General features: G+C 38.8%; 1 protein-coding gene across 2 annotated transcripts; it reads right to left on the reverse strand.

Annotated features, from left to right (window-relative positions):
* Positions 1-7,715: 7,715 nt before the first annotated feature.
* LOC124252877 (transcription factor AP-4-like) lies at positions 7,716-18,375 on the reverse strand. Of its 2 annotated transcripts, none has more exons than XM_046686551.1 (5): positions 18,012-18,375; positions 15,903-16,062; positions 11,689-11,857; positions 10,716-10,954; positions 7,716-10,420 (listed from the first exon to the last, which is right to left on the reverse strand). In XM_046686551.1, exons 1-5 carry the CDS (start codon positions 18,098-18,100, stop codon positions 10,010-10,012), a joined length of 1,068 nt encoding a protein of 355 aa, XP_046542507.1. In that variant the 5' UTR covers positions 18,101-18,375; the 3' UTR covers positions 7,716-10,009. The 2 variants fall into 2 exon arrangements, with proteins under 2 accessions (XP_046542507.1, XP_046542506.1); XM_046686550.1 differs by having other exon boundaries at positions 7,716-10,423; positions 18,012-18,367.
* Between the last annotated feature and the right edge of the window lie 4,427 nt (positions 18,376-22,802).

Raw genomic sequence — 22,802 nt, forward strand, 5'->3', positions numbered from 1 at the left:
GGACAAAAATGGTCTGAACAAGAAACAGCTTCACGGTGTTGTGTCTACTGATTTCGCTAAGGTTAAAGTACGCTTACTTTATAGTGAAAACAGTATTAAAGATTTATTATGCATTGTTTATACCGGATTCTATTGTTAGGAGCGGTCAGAGGGAATGTTCGGGAGGGTCAAGAAAAATAATACATTCTGGCAGTGCCATTTGAAAGTGAACATTTCATACCAACATTAGAGCTTTTGCATGTTGTCTTTCAGACAGGGCCGTGGAATAAACATTTACAAGGAAGTGTGAAGGGTCATTCCAAATTGTGACAAGCAATTGGGGAGGGTAATGTGTTTTTCAGGACATTAGTGCATCAAACAGGTCTGACACTGAAGGTCAAGTGGTTCAGGGGTTCGTTAATCACATGCAAGACCAAGGACCACGGCTTGATTCTGCATAGGGGCCCCAATTGCTCATGCTCTCAGTCCATTGAGTTAATGTGAATGAACCCGTGAAGGTCCGGGTTAGAATGAACCTTCAGTAACCCATGCTTGTCGTAAGAGGCGACTAACGGGATCGGGTGGTCAGGCTCGCTGGCTTTGTTGAACATGTCATCGGTTCCCAATTGTGCAGATCGATGCTCATGCTGTTGATCACTGGATTGTCTGGTCCAGACTCGATTATTTACAGACCGCCGCCATATAGCTGGAATATTGCTGAGTGCGGCGTAATACTAAACTCACTCACTCACTCATAATTGTGAATGAGTAAAATGGGTTTAACCCCGTTTGAAAAATATTCCAATTCCATCAGAACGGGTCAGTTCCATGTGGTAGGGAGAAGACCGAGTAGACTAACGCTTAGTCTCTGAATATATATAATTTTGATAGTAACAAACAAGTTCATTTAATTTGAAAAGGAGCCCCATGGAGACCAGAGATTCAGAACCTGAAGAAATCTAGACTTGCTTTATTTAGGGCATTAGCACGGCATTTAGGGCTTGGCAGTAGGGAAAATAATGCGGTTCAGGGACTGTGAGACAGACTAATGACCGAGGTGAAACGTGCCTCAGATGTTCGCGATTTTGGTAAAACCCTAGAGCACAGTTTTGGTGGTGACAAACCTGGAGACATGATCAGGGAGAAGCTGGACTTAAACCCACCGCCACAGTGTCCTGGTGTGCACAAGGGACGCAACTCTGCAAAGCGAATTCTGGATCCTTAGACGACTGGGCCACACGTATCATCATAACAGCAGCTGTAAATCAAGAACGCTGATGAAACCGTTGTTCGGTTATATTAATGCCAGCAACACAGAAAGGAACAAGATGCTGGTTCGCATCTCACAAACGCAACTTTCAGATAAGGATGTTTTCTGTCAAGATTTCCAGTCGGACGCCGGTCACGTGACTCAGTCGCGGCCACCTGGTTGCTGAAAAATGGAAATTTCGGGAGGAAATTGCAAAGAACAACTGATATACATGAAGGATGCTCACGGGACACACACGCGCGTTAACTTGCCTCGGTATATGTTATGTATTACGTAACGGAGGCAACAGACAGGTTCTGGCGTCTCGCGCACCGAGTTTTCCCCGAGCTCTGATACTTGATGCCATCTGTACGAGTACTTCACATATATTTTTCATCAAAGGCATGCAGAAGATAGTAACATACAACATGTATATAATGATCATGATAATATATTGCGGCTATGGAATCCGTATTAATAACAGATATTAACCTGGGTTATATTTTTGTTACACAATATAATGTCTTTGATAAAGGACATGACTGTATCCGAAGACATCAGCTTGAGAGGGGTTTCTTTAGAGGAATGCAAAACACATCTAATTCATAAAAAATGGACGAGGGTTGATTGAAATTAATAATAACGGAAAATGTAACCGAGTGTACCCGTGAAGATCCAGCCTAGAATTTATCTTCAGCAACCCATGCTTATCATAAAAAGTAACTTAGGTTTCTTTGTTGTTTAACGCCGCACTCAGCAATATCCCAGCTATATGGCGGTCTGAAAGTAATCGAGTCTGGACCAGACAATCCAGTGATCAACAGCATGAGCATCGATCTACGCAGATGCGATAGGATGGCATGTGTCAACCAAGTCAGCGAGCCTAACCACCCGATCCCGTTAGTCGCCTCTTACGAAAAGCATGGGTTACTGAAGATCAATTCTAACCCGGATCTTCATGGGCTTCATCCCCGTAGACTGTCACCAACATGCCTCGCGCTACGACTCAGATCCCGTTATAGTCACCTCTAACGATACGCGTGGGTTACTGAAGGTCTGTAACCCGGATCTTTACGGGTGGGATTATTTGCAGACTTCCGTCATGTTAGTGGCGTATTGCTGACAAACAAACAGATCTCACAATGCGTAATCCACACAAATATTATTGTACAAAAAATGGAGAAGGAAACATTTACATTTTACGGAAATGGATATATTTAAGTGTAGACCAAAATAGATACTTTGAGCAAATTCACGAGTTTAGGTAAATATTTTGGCAGATGATATTATTATTATTATTTGAAATTATGCTAACATAACGGTAACTCAGGTTTATCACATTGTCCAATTGTTGAGGGGTAGCCGAGTGCACAAAGCGTTCGCTCATCAAGCCGAGGGACCGGGTTCGATTCCCCACATGAGTACAGTGTGTGAAGCCCATTTCTGGTGTCTCCGCCATGATAGTTTTAGAACATTAGTGTAAACGGTGTAAAACCATTCTCTCACATTCCAAAATTGAGTCTTCCGCCCCGTTTGAACATGTCCAATAATTAATTACATGTACATGTAATTGAGATTCTTAAGACTGGATTCATTTACACAAGATTTAATATAGAAACTCGAAGTCAGTTTAAATTAAAACGCCTTGTGGTTGCGCCTTGCAAGTACAAAAGGTTAAATTCTAGGTGCATTTGCTCTTACATTTAGATATGGTATTGTTTGCAGCGGGGAGAAAACTGGAAATAGCATCACAGATAAACCCAGTGATTCTAGTGATGTTTGCTTCATCGGTCAAATTGGATTTTGAAACAAGGATTGTTACCCGTTTCATAACAAGAATTACTTTCAATAATTGGAGGGTGAGTGGGTGAATATAATTTTACGCCGCACTCAGCAATATTCCAGCTATATGGCGGAATAAATGCTGTAAATAATCCAGTCTGGACCAGACAATCTAGTGATCAACAGCATGAGCATCGAGGCGGAGACTGACCAATATTTACTATCATAACAATACTCAGACTTTTCTAATCTGGAATTAATTAGTTACTAATTTTACATTGCCATTGCAGAGAACCGGCCCACATCTGGCCTTACAAAAAACTATTTAAAATCAATAATTGTCTTAATTTCTTTTCTTGATTACCATCGAAGGAAGGATTTACTGACTTGTAATGCTTGTTAACTCACAGCCCTGGTAAATCAATCATTGTGTTCACTTCTTTACTTGACTAGTTTCAAGAGAAAGATCAGCTGATTTTTTAAATACAGCAACTGCTTTTTAACCAAACCCTTAAGGATTCAATCTTTGCGTCCATACTTTATGCCTAATTACTGACAAAAGAAGGATAAGTGATTATTTAATGCAATGAACGCTTGTTAGCTAAAAGCCCCGACGAATCAGTAATTTGTGTTCATTTCTTAACTTTATAGATATTAAAGGAATGTTCAGTTTGGTTTTATTTTAGCTCAATGAATGCTTGCTAACCCAAAGCCCATGTTATTCAATAATTGTGTTAATTTCTTTACTTGATTACGAGCAAAGTAATGCCAGACTGATCTTTTAAATGCAGCGAATGATTGTTAACACAAAGCCCCAATTAATCAATAAGTCTCTATATTTCTGTTCATTATTGTCACTAATGAAAGAAGGATTAACTTTCTTTTAATACGTATAAACCCTTTTTGTAAGCCCCATTCACTCGTAAGACCTTTGGAATCGAATGACTGTCCAGTTGTCGGTAGTTACAGATGCGTAGTGACGAGTGAGTGAGTGAGTTTAGTTTTACGCCGCACCCAGCAATATTCCAGCTATATGGCGGCGGTCTGTACATAATTGAATCTGGACCAGACAATCCAGTGATCAACAGCATGGGCATCGATCTACGCAATTGGGATACGATGACATGTGTTAACTACGTCAGCCAGCCTAAGTCGCCTCTTACGACAAGCATGGTTTACTGAAGATCAATTCTAACCCGGATCTTCATGGGTGACGAAGTGAAGTTGTCACGGACCATATGTTGGCGTTATGGATACTCATTGTCGATTATCTGTCGATTCTGTTACAAGTACCCTGAGTCTCGTGCCACAAAGTCACATAACGGTAGTACGTCTATGTTAAAGTAAGAGAGTTACACTATTATCGCTTTGTGGTTCCGGACCCAGGATATTTCGTCACCACAGCTTCCTTTCGGAAGTGAGGTCGCCATTTCTATCGCTTCTGATTCTTACTGCGGAGAAACTCCTCTCGCCCGGAAGAGTGTTTGGTTTGGTGTCTGTGTACAGCTCGAGCTGAAAAATCCGAATTCAAAACAAAATCATGATGCACGTTGGTCCACCGTATATATATATACTGACGTACAGTAGAAACTACACACATGGCGTTTTTGGATCGTGAAGGTCCGGGTTAGAACTTATCTTCAGTAACCCCTGCTGGCCATAAGAGGCGACTAACGGGATCGGGTGGTCAGGCTCGCTTGGTTGACACATGTCATCGTATCCAATTTTTGTTACTATGAGCTTTTTTCTGTAAAATATGTTCATTTCAGAGACTAGTTGTTAGTCTAGGTGGTCGCTCTAAATCAAGGCGGTTGTCATGGCCAACATGCGCATGTACTTGGAGGGGCTTGAAAACAATGTTACATACAATTGGAGGGATCAGAAAAATATGACCAGTCCATACCTTTAATGTCTGCTCTTTCGGAACCATTTTGGTTTCAATCATTTTCCCGGTTGTATTGCAAAACATACGATTAATTGCCAATGATCGATAGGTTTTCAGCATCGGTGTCCTTTTTACGCTTGACAAACTATCCACAGCTATCAATAGTCAGTATGTCAGAGCCGGGTTCTAACCGTTATAGTCTACATACCACAGTGTATGCACTGATGGCGTGACACGCACCTGTTACGGAATGACCAGTTTTTCATGAATGCCCACACCGGAAGTCGTCTGGTAAACAACTGCTGCTTCGCATTGCCAGACGAGCTATTATGGTTGTCGTGGGTGGGAGGTAGAACACTGCGTTCCTTGAATGACAAAATGACACAGATACCAATTTGAAAGCATGGTTTATCGTCGTGTCAAATCTACGTCAAGCCAAAAGCCGATAGCAAATAACATAACATGTGGATGTTAAATTTCCCAACCACAGTTTTACGTAAAATATGTTAATTGCATGCTAGCTTTAACCCCATGCTTTTTGGGCCAATCAGATTGCTGGTGTAATTGGCTTGAGATGATGTGTCCCGGCAGGCTATCAACTGCAGTTAGCGTCCAAGCTCGTAGCCAAGGAAAGACAATCGGTACCTGACAATCCCTGGTTGTACTATTACGATCAGACTTATTCAACAGGAATATCCCGTTGCGCCACCTGTCGGTGACAGCTGATACTAAGCCCGTCTAATTGTGCACCATCGGGGAATTCCACCGAGATAAGTTTGGTTCAACCAGGCCGTTCACAAACATATGTTGTTATTCTCCCAGTTGAACTTCCCCGAATCAGCACTTCGGATATCATTCGACACGTCACATTCCGAAAGGTGTATCCGTGTGTTCTGATAACGAAAAGAAACGGCACTGACTCTCCCTATAAATGGTTTGGATTTCCTCCGGAATAGTTCAAATTCTGAAAACGGCAGCTTTAGACATTTGCTGGATTTTTGTTTCCTGAATAATATTTTGACATCCCTAGACCTACACGTTACTGTTTGTTTGTTTGTTGTTGTTTGTTTTGTGGGTTGTTGTTTTCTGCGCCGCCTTAATCCGGCAATATGACAGCGTTATGTCGATATCTGAGCCACACAAACCCGTGATTAATGCAATGAGTAACGTCATCGCCATCCGGGCACGCTGACATGATTTGGGTCTAGCCCCCGGGGTTGATTAGCCGATCAAATGAGCCCACGACGCGGAAACCAAAATTAACCAGGAATCCCAACTGGCTAACACCTTACTGCGGACCTAACCCCAACAGTTTTTAGTTAAAGACGCATAAAGCTCATTAGCAATTACTCTGGATATGCTCGGTCGACATCATTTATTCATTGAAAACCTCGCGTCTGCGTGCTGATTTGTAAATCCAGTCTAGTAGTGACTATAGTAGTCGGGTTCTTAAATTCACCATACACTTAATCCAATATTGACGAGGTTCCTTCCCCAAAAGGATTCATGCGTCTGTATGTTTTGTATGACAGTCATACCTCGACCATAAATTCGCTTTGCAGGAGGCTTAGTGAGTAAGAATACAGAACATACAAATCGCTTTGAGGGTACAGATTTAGGTCACCCGCAATCCATGCTTTTCGTAAGAGATCTAGACTATTGCTTAGTTTCTAAATATATATCATTGTGATAGCAACAAATAATTCCATTTTTACAAATTGAAAAGGAAACCCATGATGAAACATGAACATGAGGAAAATCAAGACTTACTTCATTTTTGGATTTCGTATAATCGCGGCATTGCAGGGAGGGAGGGCTGGGAAAACCAGGTTTTACAGGACCTGTGAGATAAGAGGCCCTAAATGTACGAGGTGGTCAAGATCACTGACTTGGTTGATTAGCTGTCATCCAGATAGAGTATCGATGTTCATGCTGTCAATCACTAGATCGTCTGGTATTTCATACTTATGCTAATCACACTGTCTCCAAGTTTAGGGAGATTCACTCAGCACAATATTTTCCATGTTTTATGGGTTTCACATTTTATCCTGTGCACAATTTACATATTTTTGTAAGATTCATATTCACAATGAACACAATACCTGCATGTGTTGTATGGTTCATCCTTCTGCTGACAAAATTTCATTTAATACATATACTCATTGTGATATTTTAACATTTTGTAATATGTATGTTTAGTGTTTTATATTTTTCGCAAATTTCATATGAGATATGTATGGATGGATGATATTTATGGTTATCACAATATTTCTATGATTTGTGAGTTTTAGATACATACAATATTTATATTTGAGAGTTTAATATTAATGCCCCCACAATATTTCCATGTTTGGCAAGATCCATATTTGTGTTAGTTACAGCATCAGCTCCCTTTAGTCATATTTGGTCTGCTGACATTGGTTTGAAGGCATACTGAATTGAGCTCCTCTTTGTTGTGGATCTTGTCAGGGTCAATATCTGATCGGAATGGAAATTTGGGATATGAGATATAATGCATCAACACCTAACAAGGATGGATGGCATCAGTTAAATCCACAATCTATTTGAGACTAGTTGTCCATTTAACATTACGGTACCATCATGTCCGAAACGAAACTACCAATCCTATTGTTAATTTTCTGTGTTGATCAATGCTAATGATGTCGATCACTGGATTATCTGGTCAGGCCTGTCTGCAGACCACTGTCATATAACTGACTGAGGCATGAGGACATTAATCCAGTCCACTGGTACTAAACCAGGGTTGTATCAAATATACAACTAATCCACTTTTACCGGAATACAAGACAAACAGATATATTTTCTTTCACACTTTTTAATATTGACCACTTTATCATGAAGCAGACGATACATTCACATGCTACATTGCCCGTCTGTGCATCTGACCGATGAGGCTGGCCAGACGGACGCGCTACATCCCCACGAGGAGGCTAGGACTACCATATCTAAAGATGCAAGAATCATGCGGTCAGAAAAACATCACAGCTGCAAGCTAGGCACCGCTCTGCCTAATGTATTACACAACATGCCTACCAAGTTTCATAAAAAAATAATACCTTGTATTACCATGAAAATTTCTTTTTCAAGAAAACCTGAAACCTCAGCAAATTCAATCAACTTAACAAGTATCGTAACTAACATCAATCCTTAACAAAAGTAAACTTTGAATTCGTCACAAAAGCTTGACTGAAGACAATCAAATAAAATAAACCTAGAAAAGTCTTCATGTAAAAAAGCCAAATATTTCATATTCGGCAAATAAGGTGTAAATTAATGTAATATTGAAAACACTAAATATTGGATGATCTTAAACATGGTAACAACAGTTTGACATTGTGGAACATTGTGAAATTCAACAGATCCTAACTTGTGCTGGCCAAAGACAACATCAACATTAAGAAAGTACACAGTATTTGTTGCATAGATAACAAGCCGCTAGATTCCTGCATCTTCAGACAAACTACAAGCTAAGAGATACCTTACAATTCTCAGATTTGTATAATATTGGCACTGTCAATACATCACCCAGTGAATATGACGCTGAATTCATAAAAACATTAACACCCCTACCACAAATTTTCTCAAACATTATTCAAAGTTTTAATAATGGCATATTTAATAACAGAAGGGTACTTTGTGGCCTGAAAAAAATCCTTAGTAACACCTCATTTATTCTAAGTTTTGTTGTGGAACTGAAATAAGTTTCTTTGAACGAAGTTACGACAATCACATAACGACACTAGCATAATACAGATAAGAGGCGATGCTATTTGTTAATGCTTTTGGTATCCATTGGGTGAGAATTAACTCTTCAACAGCCAACCGTGCTACAATCCAAGCTTAGTGCTCTGTCCAGACAAAGGGTTGCAGAATACATGAAACGGTCAGAAAACAAAATCAAACATTGAATCTGATTGGTCAATAGTGCCACCAGGAAAACCGTCATTGGTCAATGCGGTTACCTGGGCAACAATTACCACCATTGCATTGTTGTGTGCATTGTAATTACGTTAAAATATGTAACAAGAAGATCTCCTGTGCTACTGCTAGATCAACACACAGCACATAGGACAATACTCAACAACAGACTTAACTATTTACACACTGTTACCTGGGAACTGTCCTGCCTAACCAATACAGAAACTTGGCAAAACCAGAAAACATAATCACAATACATTGGTTAAAATATCAGAATGTGCATTTTGGATTGAAAATGAAAGAAAAGGTTTGCAGAAACATATCCCAATTTATGTTAAGATATTTTTCAACAGTTTGCAGATTACTGAAACAAGATTTTATTTGTTTGACAAGCCATGACCACACAGATATATTATAGACTGTATGTATACACGTACACTGCAGAGAAGATGGTGCAGCTGGCTAGAGTGGAACATCATCGCAGGACAATCCCCAGGAACATGTAATTGAAACTTCCTATATACATTTATACACAGAATGGAACAAGTTCAAATGAGAACTTGCGGAACACTATTTGTCAACATTTTGATATTGTCTTTACCTTTAATGAGTGTTGACAAATTTTTAAATGCCAGGTTTTAAATTTTCAGATGCATATATAGCAGTTCACAGCAAATTGTGTCTTTTACTTGTAGGAAAACTGAATGATTCCTTATGACAATACTGTAACAGTTACACCAGTATTGATGTCAACGTTTTGGTTCAAAGCTGTCTCACAGTTGGAATGTTCAACAGAATCTATGTTTGAAATGTCGTCATGGCGACCAAAGATGCAAGAGAAACGCAAGATTTGACAATGACCTAATGTTTTGCAATACAGTAACAATACAAAACAAACAATGTATCAAAAATGAAGCTTCCATAAATATAAATATATTAACTCTGTGATTCAATGAAAATGCCTGACAAAATGGTCGCAAAGAATGCGCAATGAAATGCATGACATATGATCCACTGATCGTGATCCATGGGGACAAAATGACTCATAGTGAACAATGAAATAGCACTTTTGTCATAATGAAGCGAATAATGTACAGGAAAATGATGATGATGATGATGATGATGATGATGCAATGCTGTGTATGTACAGAGTCTTAAACAGCCCTTAGCCATCCTCATGACTTGTGTACAATCACACCTGGTCGGTAGTACTGAGCCTGCAGCGGCCGATGTAGCAAGTCTGTCGCGATGGGGTACTTATCACTGAAATTTGACCGAACCGCACTCGGTAGCTGATGTTGTGTATATCTCAGTGGGGAATCCCGACCTGAACTGTCTGATTTGGTATCCTCTTGGTCACTCATACAACTTTCCTTCTCGTCACTTTCTTCACCATTTGGAATTGGCTGTTTCTCGTCTGCTTTCCGCTCATCGAAAAGAATCCTGTCACCTTCCAAATGACGAATAGCTTCCACAATTGTCTCTAAGTTTTTCCGTGACATTGATGATTCCAAGGCAGCTTTGGGATCTTCCTCCTTGATGGTAACTTTTTCATTATCCTCGGACACTTCTGTCACATTGGCTTGCTTCTGGGGAAAGGAAGAAAATATCAAATAAATATACAGAATTTATAAATACTACAAATTCATTAAAACCTTGCCTCACATATCACATATTTTCAGATTCAGTAAAACAAGATTAATAAGAAAGTTTTATTGAAATACAGTAATTATTGTACCCACTGGTTGTACAGGATATCTGTTTTATTACAGACATTAATTAATTAACATGCTTCATGTCCAGCAAATAAATCTACTATTTTTGGGACAAGGAGAGAGATGTCAATGAATGTATCGCTGATAATACTGAGTAGATGCTTACCAAAGCCTTTTCGTTCTGTATGTGAATTGAAGCTTGCACATGGGCTGCAATGTGACGGATGCGGTCTGGGTAGATCTGGCTCTCCACTGATCGAAGTCGCTCTTCATACATCATACGTAGCCACCGTTCTCGGTCCAACTGACGGCGCAATTCAATTATCTCCCTTTGCAGGTCTTCATTTGATTCTTCACTGCTACTGTCTATGGAACTCCCTAAACTTATTCCTTCATCTGACGATTCTGAAAGACAGCACACATCCATGAGGGTTTCATATGTATAACTTACATAACCTCATTCACATATGTAAACCGATTCTTGTCAAGGGTAGTATTACAGCATTCAAGTAGCAACACAGACCGGGAGGATGGTGTCAATGTTCACTGCATACACAAATAATGCAAGAACTCCATCACTAGGGAAATATAATGCACTCAATCAAATTTATCTGTCAAAGAAATTTATCTGTCAAGTTTGAAGTTTTGACAGTAATAATCTGGAAATGAATTTCTTTTTACTTGTTCACAAAAATGATCTGCTGTCATCAGTGAAAGATTGTCCACAAGGAAATATCACCTTCCTCAGTCTTAATAATAGTCTTGAACAAGCTAACGTTCTAAAGGTGTCTGAAGTTTTCTTTCACATGTCTCACATGTACGTATACAATGTATTGCATCTAAAGTTTCAGAATGATTTCATTACTTGACAAGCCAGGGTTAAAAGATAAAGGTCAGGAGGTCCAATATTGCACATATTTGTTTTGTATTGGGGTCAATGACCAGATAGTCTGAAGTAGATAATTTGAAATAAATTATGTCAAATCAAATAGTATTCCTTAACATAACTGTGTATGTTAAAATCTTCTCTTCATAAATACTCATCGTATGTCCGATGCCGAATGGATTGGGTATTTTTAAAAGGGCGGGGGTGTGAGTTGAGAAGGTTGCACTTTTATTTTATTGACAACTGTTAATACCTGTGTCTCTTTTCTTTCTTTTAGGAGGTGGAGATTCATTGAAGTACTCATCCCTCTCATTGGAAACTTCAAGGAGGATTTTCTTCAGATGAGCATTCTGGGCCAGGAGTTTGGTCTTCTCAGTCTCCAGACTGCTGATATGCTCTGAAGTTTGTTGAAGGATGGCAGCCTGAAGAAAACACAACCAAGTTAAACCAGCTACTATAAATAACTGTCAAGTATGCATCTGACCTAAATACCAGCAGCAGGATAGGGGAACAAGTCGTGGATGCAGTGAAGCGTACAGGGTGAGGTTGTTTAGTTCACAAGTAGCTTTCAACACCACAGGCTGTGCATGAATGGGCCTGCTAGCTCAGACTGTTCCCACACTCTGGCTTCATTATCATATAAAAGTCGATGGCATGTCGACTATTCACAATGAATGACATTATGATTGGTTCGACAAACTGATCTATCTGTGTGCCTGAAGGCATTTTAAGACACTGTATAGACAATTTTTGAAACTTGTGGTGATTTCAACAATAGCGTATAAATGACTTATATTGGTATACCTGTAAATTAATGTTTAAACGTTATGTAAAGGATTCACTGTGTTAAGCTCTATGGATTAGTGGTCTCAAATGTTGCAAATATAAAAAAGAATGGTTTAGATCTGTGTAAGAATTCATTCAGACCACTGACTTGAAACTAAAGTCAAATCAGATCAATGTTCATACAAACATGAAACACTAAATTTCAGGAATTTTACATGTCATTTTCAATTAAAAAAAATCAGTTTGGTAATCAGCCTTGGTCTTTGAATATTGTCTTTTAATTCAGAAATTAATCCAGCATACATGTATTAATCACAAGACTTAAATAGCAGTATGAACACACCACATTTTCAAACAAAATTATCACAACTAACAAATAAAATACATTATGTCGGTCATGAAAGGTAATACGTATATAATGTTGTACTCATTCAAGGCTTTTCAAGCCATTTTAGTGATTTCTAAGGCTTTCAAGGTACTAGGTTGATGCTAAAACAAAACTCTTTCAAGAAGAACCTTTACAATTCAAGGCCTTTCAAATCTGTATAAACCTTGAAGATATATTTACATAGTAGGTCTACTGCCAAGTATGTGAAATGTAAGATGTAAAGCTACTGAAACGGATTCAGAAGATAAATTGTAGCTATTGTTTTTGCTCAGGTAAAGTTAAACTACGTTTATCACAGTTGGAGATGTGTTTATTTTTATGACATTTCTAAACTGCCTGCTTCTATTACTGAGATGAATAGACAGTCATGTAGCAGTCTGTAGAAACAAACTGACCTGACTGTGCTACAATATCATGGGGCATCACACATTAAGAACAAAACAAAATACAGCTAAAAATTGGAAAATCATTATATTATTTTAGTAATATAATACCAAATCTATAATAAATGAAATGCCATAATGAGAATGTGGCTGATTGATGATAAAATATTGACACAGATCTGGTTGTACAATTTACAACACAATCTGACCTATTCAAATACTATTTCACCCTAGCAGTCCAAACTCAAGCTTTGTCCACACATGTCTGGCTAGCAAGCTCTTATCACTGCAGGCCACTCCTTGGGTCACAAGACCCTGAGCAAACAAGGAGTTAGTTCACACATACTTTTATCACCAGGGCTGAATCAAATCTAGCCTGATCGAGGAGTTACATGTTGCGCAAGATGTGATTGTGTGGCGTACAGGCAGCAGTGGAGGATGTTCTAGAGACTGTTGCCAAATAGAGCCTGTGTGCTGGGAGAATACAGACACATTCCTGTCAACGGATTGCTACTACTGACCCAAATAATTGCTTTCAGGAACTTTCACAATTTTTTCAAAGCTCCAGATTGATAGATAAAGAACACCTCACACATTTTACCCTTGTTATATAAGTTAGCTGAGAAAATTAATCATATCGGGCAGTCAGACATATTAGCCAGGAGTCCAAAATCTGAGTCGATTTAATTATCATCTGGCAAGCAAACTAAATTGGTTCTTATGCCTACACAAAAATAAATTGTTATCAAAAGACATATCCATGTTGGAACTATCATCTTTCTGTTTTGACAATACATAAAGTTTCTGATTCAAACATCAATGACAATTATAGAGATTAATTAACTTGAATTAAGATTTCAGGTATATCCATAAATTCTCACAAAATTATTTGCATGATTAGTACTGTTCAATTACACAGGAATGTTTTCAACAAGCCTGGTACAATCTGGACAGCAAAACTCAAACACTCTGATATGTTTACATTCCTAGGCAGTGATAAAGCTATCAGTTCTCACAGTGGCCGTCAGACTTTGGCAAGTAGTCAGATGACTCAGTCAACCAAAATAGCACCTGGGCCTATCAGACTATATCCAATCAGCCGGACTACTTTCACTGACCACCTGATCCAGCTGTAACACATGCTTATATTGCCAGAGGTCACATGGTGATATTTACGTATGATATTGAGTTGACCTTGTCACAATTACTGCATACTTACAGCCTTATTCATTGAGATAATTCATGATGTTGTTACGAGTTCCACAGTGGAGTGAAATTGGAAATAACTCTGATAGGAGGTCGTCAGGAATGTAGACCTGATTATATCATTTCTGATTCATCTGATAGCTACACCAAATAACAGCATTAAACATTTTTCAAATTCCCGTAAATCCTAACCTCTACTAATTCGAGAATATCAATATCCATGTTTCAATCTGTACGGAAGGTTTCTCTTTGAGTGCAATCATGAACTATTCAACAACACACTATAACATCACAACATAAAACCTAAAAAATACCATAAAAGTTAATGTTTCAATAAAATGTGAAGTTCAATACAGTTCAGGACGATTGTGTGACCGAGTTATTAGAGATATCTATCTAAGTCCTAATGATAACATAACTGTGTTACATGATGACAGTGTAAAATTCAAAGTCACGAGGGGACCCCATCCCGTGACCTTGGTAACACAGGAAGTTGCAAGATTCAAATGGCAGTGCAAGGAGCTGCTGTGTACATGGAATGTGGGAGTGGTGATATCTAGGGTTTGTGTTCTGTCCCGGCCATTCACAGCCCTTCAACATATCTCAATACAAGATCCTTATCCCAGTTAAAATGTCAGTGGGCCATTCAATACAGCCAAGGAGTATGAAAGCGCTCTGCTTAATGGGATAGTACTGAGGCAAAGAATGAATCCTTTTAGTATATTGTAAGAATGTATGTCACATCTTTCAATCCATTCATAGTATTAAATAGAATGGTAAATACTATTTTCTGAGCATTCTGAGTAAAACCTTATTGGGTCCTGGTCAATGGGAATAGAAATTAGCTCCTAACTCTAACTTCCTGGTCACATTTTATAAGAAAATATTAATGTGAGAAAATGTCCCATTCAAATCATCAGTATGAACCCAATAAGATTTGTTTAACTAAAGCAAACTAAACAATGCATTATACATTGTAATCACTGCTACTAAATATTCACAACTGATAACAACAAAAGGTATTTAAACATTTTTTTTGTAATGAACAGCCCAAAATGAAAATACATATTTCAAAATGACTAAATTGTAACCTGTGAAATGGAAACATTTACTGTATGTAATATTTTTAAAATTGTTTTTTCAACAATAAAACTAAGAAACATAAAATAATATTCAAACAATATAAGAAATATTAGTTCTGGCTTAAATGAATTAAAGAAATAACTCCGATAGACCTTTCAGAGAATCCCAGACAGAGCAAGGGGAGTGAACTCTTGGTGGCAATGACCTATATGCCATGTGCATGTACCCACTCACTCCGCTTGTCTGCGGCTGGCGCTAGCTAGTGTAGCGTGCGAGGGAGTGGGTTGTGTTTCACATGTTCATTGGCTGCTGTCTGCCTTACATGGCAAGGGCGTCCTCGGTCGCTTTGCTGGAATCCTTACAGGCTAACCCACTAACAAGGCACCTTGACAATTTCTAAAGTCAAACAATAACACTGGCTTCGATTGTTTACAATAAAACCGGGCAATGTGCTTACTGGGTTGATAGAAACGTCAGGTTTGTTGTTGTCAAATCTCAACAAGAGATCAATTTTTTTCAACGTTTTTCCCCTAAAAATCTAATGGTGCCATGAATATTTATGCAAATGAAAAGGTAAATAAGAATGAACGTTTTCGCGTGAAAAGAGACAGCTATATTCACCTTGCTGAGTTTTTCACCATTGTGATGGGGAATGAGTGTTTTCAGGGACTCAAATCCGGCATTGATGCTCTGCATTCGGCGACGTTCATTGCTGTTTGCTATTTCTCGGCGGACTCTCTTCTCATTTTCTAAGTGTCCCTTTGGGGAACATTCCCTTTGCCTAGAAAACAAATGTTTATATCAACAAAACGTAATCTCTTGGTGAATGCGCTCTGAAAAGGAATGAAATAGTGTGTACACATGCTGCTTTTTTTTTTCAAAACCCACACTGCAATTTAATAAATTAAACGTGAATGTTAAAAGTAGATCTAGGTATAACGACTACGACTGACTTGCAGATTGTATAACATGGTTGATTATTTTTAGCCAAACCGTTGAGATTCTGTCTACCTTGATATGTTGTATTTTGTTATATATATTTCGGTATAAGACGGGTAAAATTTGACTAATCGCGAAGTACATTTCTATTTCATGAATATTTGTCTAAAGGTAATCGGCCAGTTTATGCTGAAATTCAAGATAGGGTGTTTATATTTCAAATATAACTGGGTTTATTTTTAATAAAAACATGCCACATTTACTCTCGCTGTAAATGAATGGAATAATCCCATTTGAGAGCGACCACATCGATCGATGTTGTATTATTGATCTCCTGGTCTAGCCAGACACGAAATGTCGCTTGGCAGCCTGCCAACAAGTCGCTAACAAATTCTGGCACCACGCCAAGAGAAGGCATGGTCTTCATGGTTTTGCCCGGACGAAATTTCCTTCAATGTTATGGTGATTTTCAGACATGTACCGCATACATTTCTTGTGTCATTGGTTATTTTAACTTTGAGGAAGTATAACACTATCGCCCGATGAACGAAAGTAGAGATTTGCGCAATACACGTATAAACTATGTCCCGACTACAATATTTGGCCGAGAGCCAAAGAAACCTCGTGACTACAGACCCGCCTTATTAATATTGCTAGCTAATGACGACCACGTTTTCGGGATATTGTTCGTTGAACAAAATTTATGAACTTTAGATATAAATCGATGTAAGTTCAAATTAAACATATTATAGAAAACGATCTCTTTTCTTACAAAAAAGCAAACAATGTGCACAGACATTTTTTTTATGAATATTATTTTGTGCTGAAGAAAGGTGTCCGATTTCAAGCATTCATAACACAAAAAGGTGTAAAACTGTAAATCAAACTCATCAATTACCACACGGAATAAGGTACAATTTTGGCCAAGATCTTCGAAGAAAAAATAAATGTGAGGGAAAAAATAACATACAAAATTTAAGATCGAAAACACAAACAAATTATGTCTGACGAAATAAAATTAGAATTGAAAAGAAATCCGTGTTTCATTTGAGATCACCCATTTTCTGAAATCAGCTGATGTGACGCAGCACGCCTTGCTTACTCATCACATGGCAGTCAAATTTACTAACTAAAATAAATGATAAACCAAGAACTAAAACGCGTACCGATATTTTAACAAATATCATTTCGAAAAAAAAAGAAAACCGGAATCGAAAATGAGGGCCCACATTTAGTAGTTGCTTTTTTCACAATAACGAGTGCAAATGTTTCGCTCAGCTGATCGACGCTTACACATGGCCGCCGAACAGAGGCCGCGCAAGCCACATGTCAACAGAGCCAAACATCAGGCTAATCAGCTGATCACACCACACTACGTGCCATCTTGCAAAACAACAACAGCAAAAATACATACAACTACGTATTTGTAGTTCCAAGGTTTGGTCAAATAAAAGGAATATAACGCAAAACATGGCAAGTTAAAAACATTGTCGACCACGCTACCGAGTAAAGCGCGCCGTGCGGCTTGGTGAATGGGCCTTTGTTTGTAATGGCCATCATGTGGTTGTCGCCTACTGCTCTCTTTACCTCGCCATTCTGGCAAAATCAGACTTAACACGACGGCAAATGTTGAGAATTATGACGAAACCAGTTACTTAGAATGCTATCATATGCTTTGTACATCATAAACTAGCTTAGGAAGACGAAGAACTTCAAAACAAGATCGCGGCATGCGTGCGTACGCCAATGTTTATAACGTAAACCATGTGTAAGGCAAATACTACAACTTACTTTCCGATTGCGGCTGCAATATCCATCTCCCGCAGTCGAATTTCCTCCATAATCCTTCTCCTATCGTTACTCCGTGAATAAAGTGCCATCTTTGCCACAAGAAACAAGAATCACTCAGAAATATCCTCAAAATACGAGAATATTTACGGTTGTAAGACAGTAGAACCCTGCGATACGCTAGCAGAATGAGTAATAATTGGCGGGAAACAGCTGGGCTGGCCGATTCACACCAAACAGATATGGTCCACTGGGGGGGTCCGTCTGGCAAAAGTTGAAATATTTAAACGGTGGAAAATAACATCTTATGATGTGCATATATCTGCTAAAGCTTCTTAGCAGTGGTGATTGGGCAGCAAAGCATCTACCGAATTGTTTAGAATTAAAACATGAGCGGACTATATTCTCTAGCGTATGCAGCTCCGTGAGACGGCCGTTGGCAAGGCGCGGGAAAGTAAAAATAAACAAATCAACAGCTGCTGGCAGCCTGCCAACCGGCTACTAGGGAGAATTTGAAATTGCCGGAGCATATTTCTTAAAGTTGCATCTAAATGGTGTATTATGCTTCAGTACATTTTACAGGAAATTGTGTATCTATATAAACTACTTACATTTCAGACTTTGCATTTAACTGTTACCCCAAAACTAACATTGTAGAGTGTAAAATCCGAAAGGGTTTACGAAATATTCTTCGTAGTGATTTACTATGTCTGGAATGCAGACAGTCTATGACATTGCCATATACGTCGCTACTAAAAAAAGCGCGAGAGTCAGCTGACTGGCTCCGCGCTTCTGATTGGTGTAGAAATGATCAATAAGAAACTGCTGGCTCTGACACGCTTCAATCTGAAGATTTTATGTAATCCACTACGAGGAACAGTATCGCGTATGCACAGCTAAAAGCATTTTAGCGGCGCTTCGAGGTATATTTTGATTTGGCACTGTTTAAATTGTTTTAATAACTCGGCGGCATTTGGGTGCATGTTTCAAAGCTTTTTGAACAGCAACCTAGGACAAAATAGAATCCATAGGCTTTTCTAAAACCAACAAAGTTTATTTATTTATTTATTTATTTATTTATTTATTTATTTATTTATTTATTTATTTATTTATTTATTTATTTATTTATTTAGTTTTTGTTGTTGTTGTTGTCTTGAATAAGGAGTAAGAAGCACGTGAAATAGGAAAAATTACATTTGCTATATGATCCGAAAATGTTTGGTATGATGAATACAGTTTGGAAAACATCAACATGTATAGATATTAAGCATGGATGGGGACTTCGTGATTTCCATATACTATATCCGTATATATTGACTGTTAGAGCGACAGCTATCTTTGTGGTAAGTGCCCCTTTGAAAAATATGTTCTTCGCTTAAGCATGGAAAGGTGATTGAATTCAGAAGTCGGCAAAGGTTTATTTTTTTGCACAAAGACCTTCATAAATAATGAATATGTTTTGTTTCATGTACCTTCCAAAAGACACAATTATTCTGCATCCACCGACTTTTGAACTGTTCCTGATTGTGAGTGACTTTCGATCTAGGAAGCGCACCCTCGTCATGCCCTGTATAGGTAGGGGGGCGGTGGGGTAGCCTAGTGGTTAAAGCGTTGGCTCGTCACGCCGAAGACCCGGGTTCGAATCCCCACATGGGTACAATGTGTGAAGCCCATTTCTGGTGTTCCCCCGCCGTGATGTAGCTGGAATATTGCTAAAAGCGGCGTAAAACCAAACTCAGTCAGTCAGTCAGTCAGTCAGTATAGGTAGGGTGTACGCTATCGCATTTCTTTGATATTTCGATGGGTGAATTAATTTTTATCAAGTTAACCAGACGATGATATATACAACAACATCTTACTTTCCCGGTCATCAGTTTTCATTCATCACGCACCTTTGTAAAACTGTTATATTTACACTGAAGCAATGAATGAAAAAAAGTTTTGCCTTGTCATGCACTAAGACCTGAATACCGATGGCAATATATTATTTTCAAGACCTGTAACTTCGTAGCCGCCCTTCCATCCCCTCCTCCTAGTATTCAAAGGGAATAAACCAGTCGTTATGTGGTCGCCCCCGCACATACCGATTGTGGGCACAGCCTGGTTTCTTATCGCCATACCTTGTTTGTTTTTTCTACAGCATATTTTGAAGTATCAAGTGAGCATTTGTGTTTACGTAAGGTTATGTTCTTAATAGAGCTGTTGTTCAATTACTTCAGAAATGTTTACAGTAAAGTAATGTGTGAACGATGTTGGTATTAATCTGTCTGGATGCAAAATATCAAAGTATGTTCCACTGTCAGTAAAATAAACTTCAACGAAATCTCATTTATCTGTAACAAAGCTTTTGTCTTGCAAATGAGACATATATAGAGAATACTACACGAGGTCTCATTACATACAAATTATACGAAACGAGTGTCCTTACTATGGTATCTGATCGAGCGAAAGCGAGGTCAGATAACATAGGAAGGTCACGAGTTTCGTATAATTCGTATGTAATGAGACCGAGTGTGGTATTTTATTTATGACCCACGTCTTACACGCATTAAATTGATAATATTTTGTTAATATTTTGGTTTCAAACCGAAACCGGTTTCATAAAGAGGTTGTGGAAGAGTTTTGTACTGCAGTACACTATTTGCATGACGTCACACTGTAATGACGTCACTACCTTGGTAACCGACGTCACGATGCATGTCAGTTGTCATCGCCTCGTACAGCCTCCTACAGTACTACTCCGTTGACCACGTGGGTAATAAGTACCGATATGTCGCCCATTATTTGCACATTTGCATTTATGCAACTATCTATGTTGATTTGTCAATTGAATCAATATGACGTCATAGTGCTTCATTGTTGAAAGAAAGTACGCCATGACGTCACAAAGTGGTTACATTATGCTATTGCCGTTAGTAAGGTTTCTCTGAAGGTTTGTAGTTTCGTTCGTATTTTCCCAACTAGAAGTACAATTAATTATCTGTTTGAAACTTTGAATATTACGGATAATCTGTTCATAATCTTTCATTGAATAGGGACAAATAGAGACATTATTTTTTCAAGTATTTGTTTGACAATGGTCGCCCAAAAGTGTCGGTGGGTGTGGTCAACCAAGTCAGCGATCCTGTCCACCCGATCCCGTAATTCACCTCTTACCAAATTGTGAAGACCGATTCTAACCCAGATTTTAACGGGTTCGCCCCAAAGGAGGAGTTTCCACACAATTGGGTCATAGCTCTAACTAGCTAGATTCTACTGTTGATATTATATCATTACCAAGGATAGCCAGCTCCTCACAGCTGACACAAAGTACATCTGTCCTACTATATACACGTGTCAGAATGTCTCCGTCTACAGGTGTACAACGTACATCTGTCCTGCTACATACACGTGTCATCATGTCTCCGTCTACAGGTGTACAGCTTACATGTGTCCTACTACACACACATGTTATGTCTCCATCTAAAGATGTACAGCTTACATGTGTCCAGCTACATACGTGTCATAATGTCTCCGTCTACAGGTGTACAACTTACATCTGTCCAGCTACATACGTGTCATAATGTCACTGTTTATAGGTCTTTATACAACTTACATGTGTCCAGCTACATACGTTTCATCATGTCTCCATCTACAGGTGTACAACTTACATCTGTCCAGCTACATACGTGTCATAATGTCACTGTTTATAGATATTTATACAACTTACATGTGTCCAGCTACATACGTGTCATCATGTCTCCGTCTACAGGTGTACAACTTACATCTGTCCAGCTACATACGTGTAATAATGTCACTGTTTATAGGTATTTATACAACTTACATGTGTCCAGCTACATACGTGTCATCATATCTCCGTCTACAGGTGTACAACTTACATCTGTCCAGATACATACACGTGTCATAATTTCTCTACAGGTGTACAGGTGTACAACTTACATCTGTCCAGATACATACACGTGTCATAATTTCTCCGTCTACAGGTGTACAACGTACATCTGTCCTACTATATACACGTGTTATATTGCCTTCGATCAGGTGCACAACGTACATCTGTCCTGCTACATACGTGTCATCATGTCTCTGTTACATACACGTTCATAATGTTTCCATTGAATAGGGACAAATAGAGACATTATTTTTTCAAGTATTTGTTTGACAATGGTCGCCCAAAAGTGTCGGTGGGTGTGGTCAACCAAGTCAGCGATCCTGTCCACCCGATCCCGTAATTCACCTCTTACCAAATTGTGAAGACCGATTCTAACCCAGATTTTAACGGGTTCGCCCCAAAGGAGGAGTTTCCACACAATTGGGTCATAGCTCTAACTAGCTAGATTCTACTGTTGCTATTATATCATTACCAAGGATAGCCAGCTCCTCACAGCTGACACAAAGTACATCTGTCCTACTATATACACGTGTCAGAATGTCTCCGTCTACAGGTGTACAACTTACATCTGTCCTGCTACATACACGTGTCATCATGTCTCCGTCTACAGGTGTACAACTTACATCTGTCCTACTACACACACGTGTTATAATGTCTCCGTCTACAGGTGTACAACTTACATGTGTCCAGCTACATACGTGTCATCATGTCTCCGTCTACAGGTGTACAACTTACATCTGTCCAGCTACATACACGTGTCATAATTCTCCGTCTACAGGTGTACAACTTACATGTGTCCAGCTACATACGTGTCATCATGTCTCCGTCTACAGGTGTACAACTTACATCTGTCCAGATACATACACGTGTCATAATGTCTCCGTCTACAGGTGTACAACGTACAT

This window comes from Haliotis rubra, unplaced genomic scaffold (assembly GCF_003918875.1).
Source record: "Haliotis rubra isolate DU_JTF1 unplaced genomic scaffold, ASM391887v1 Scf528, whole genome shotgun sequence".
Classification (NCBI taxonomy): Eukaryota; Metazoa; Mollusca; class Gastropoda; order Lepetellida; family Haliotidae; genus Haliotis; species Haliotis rubra.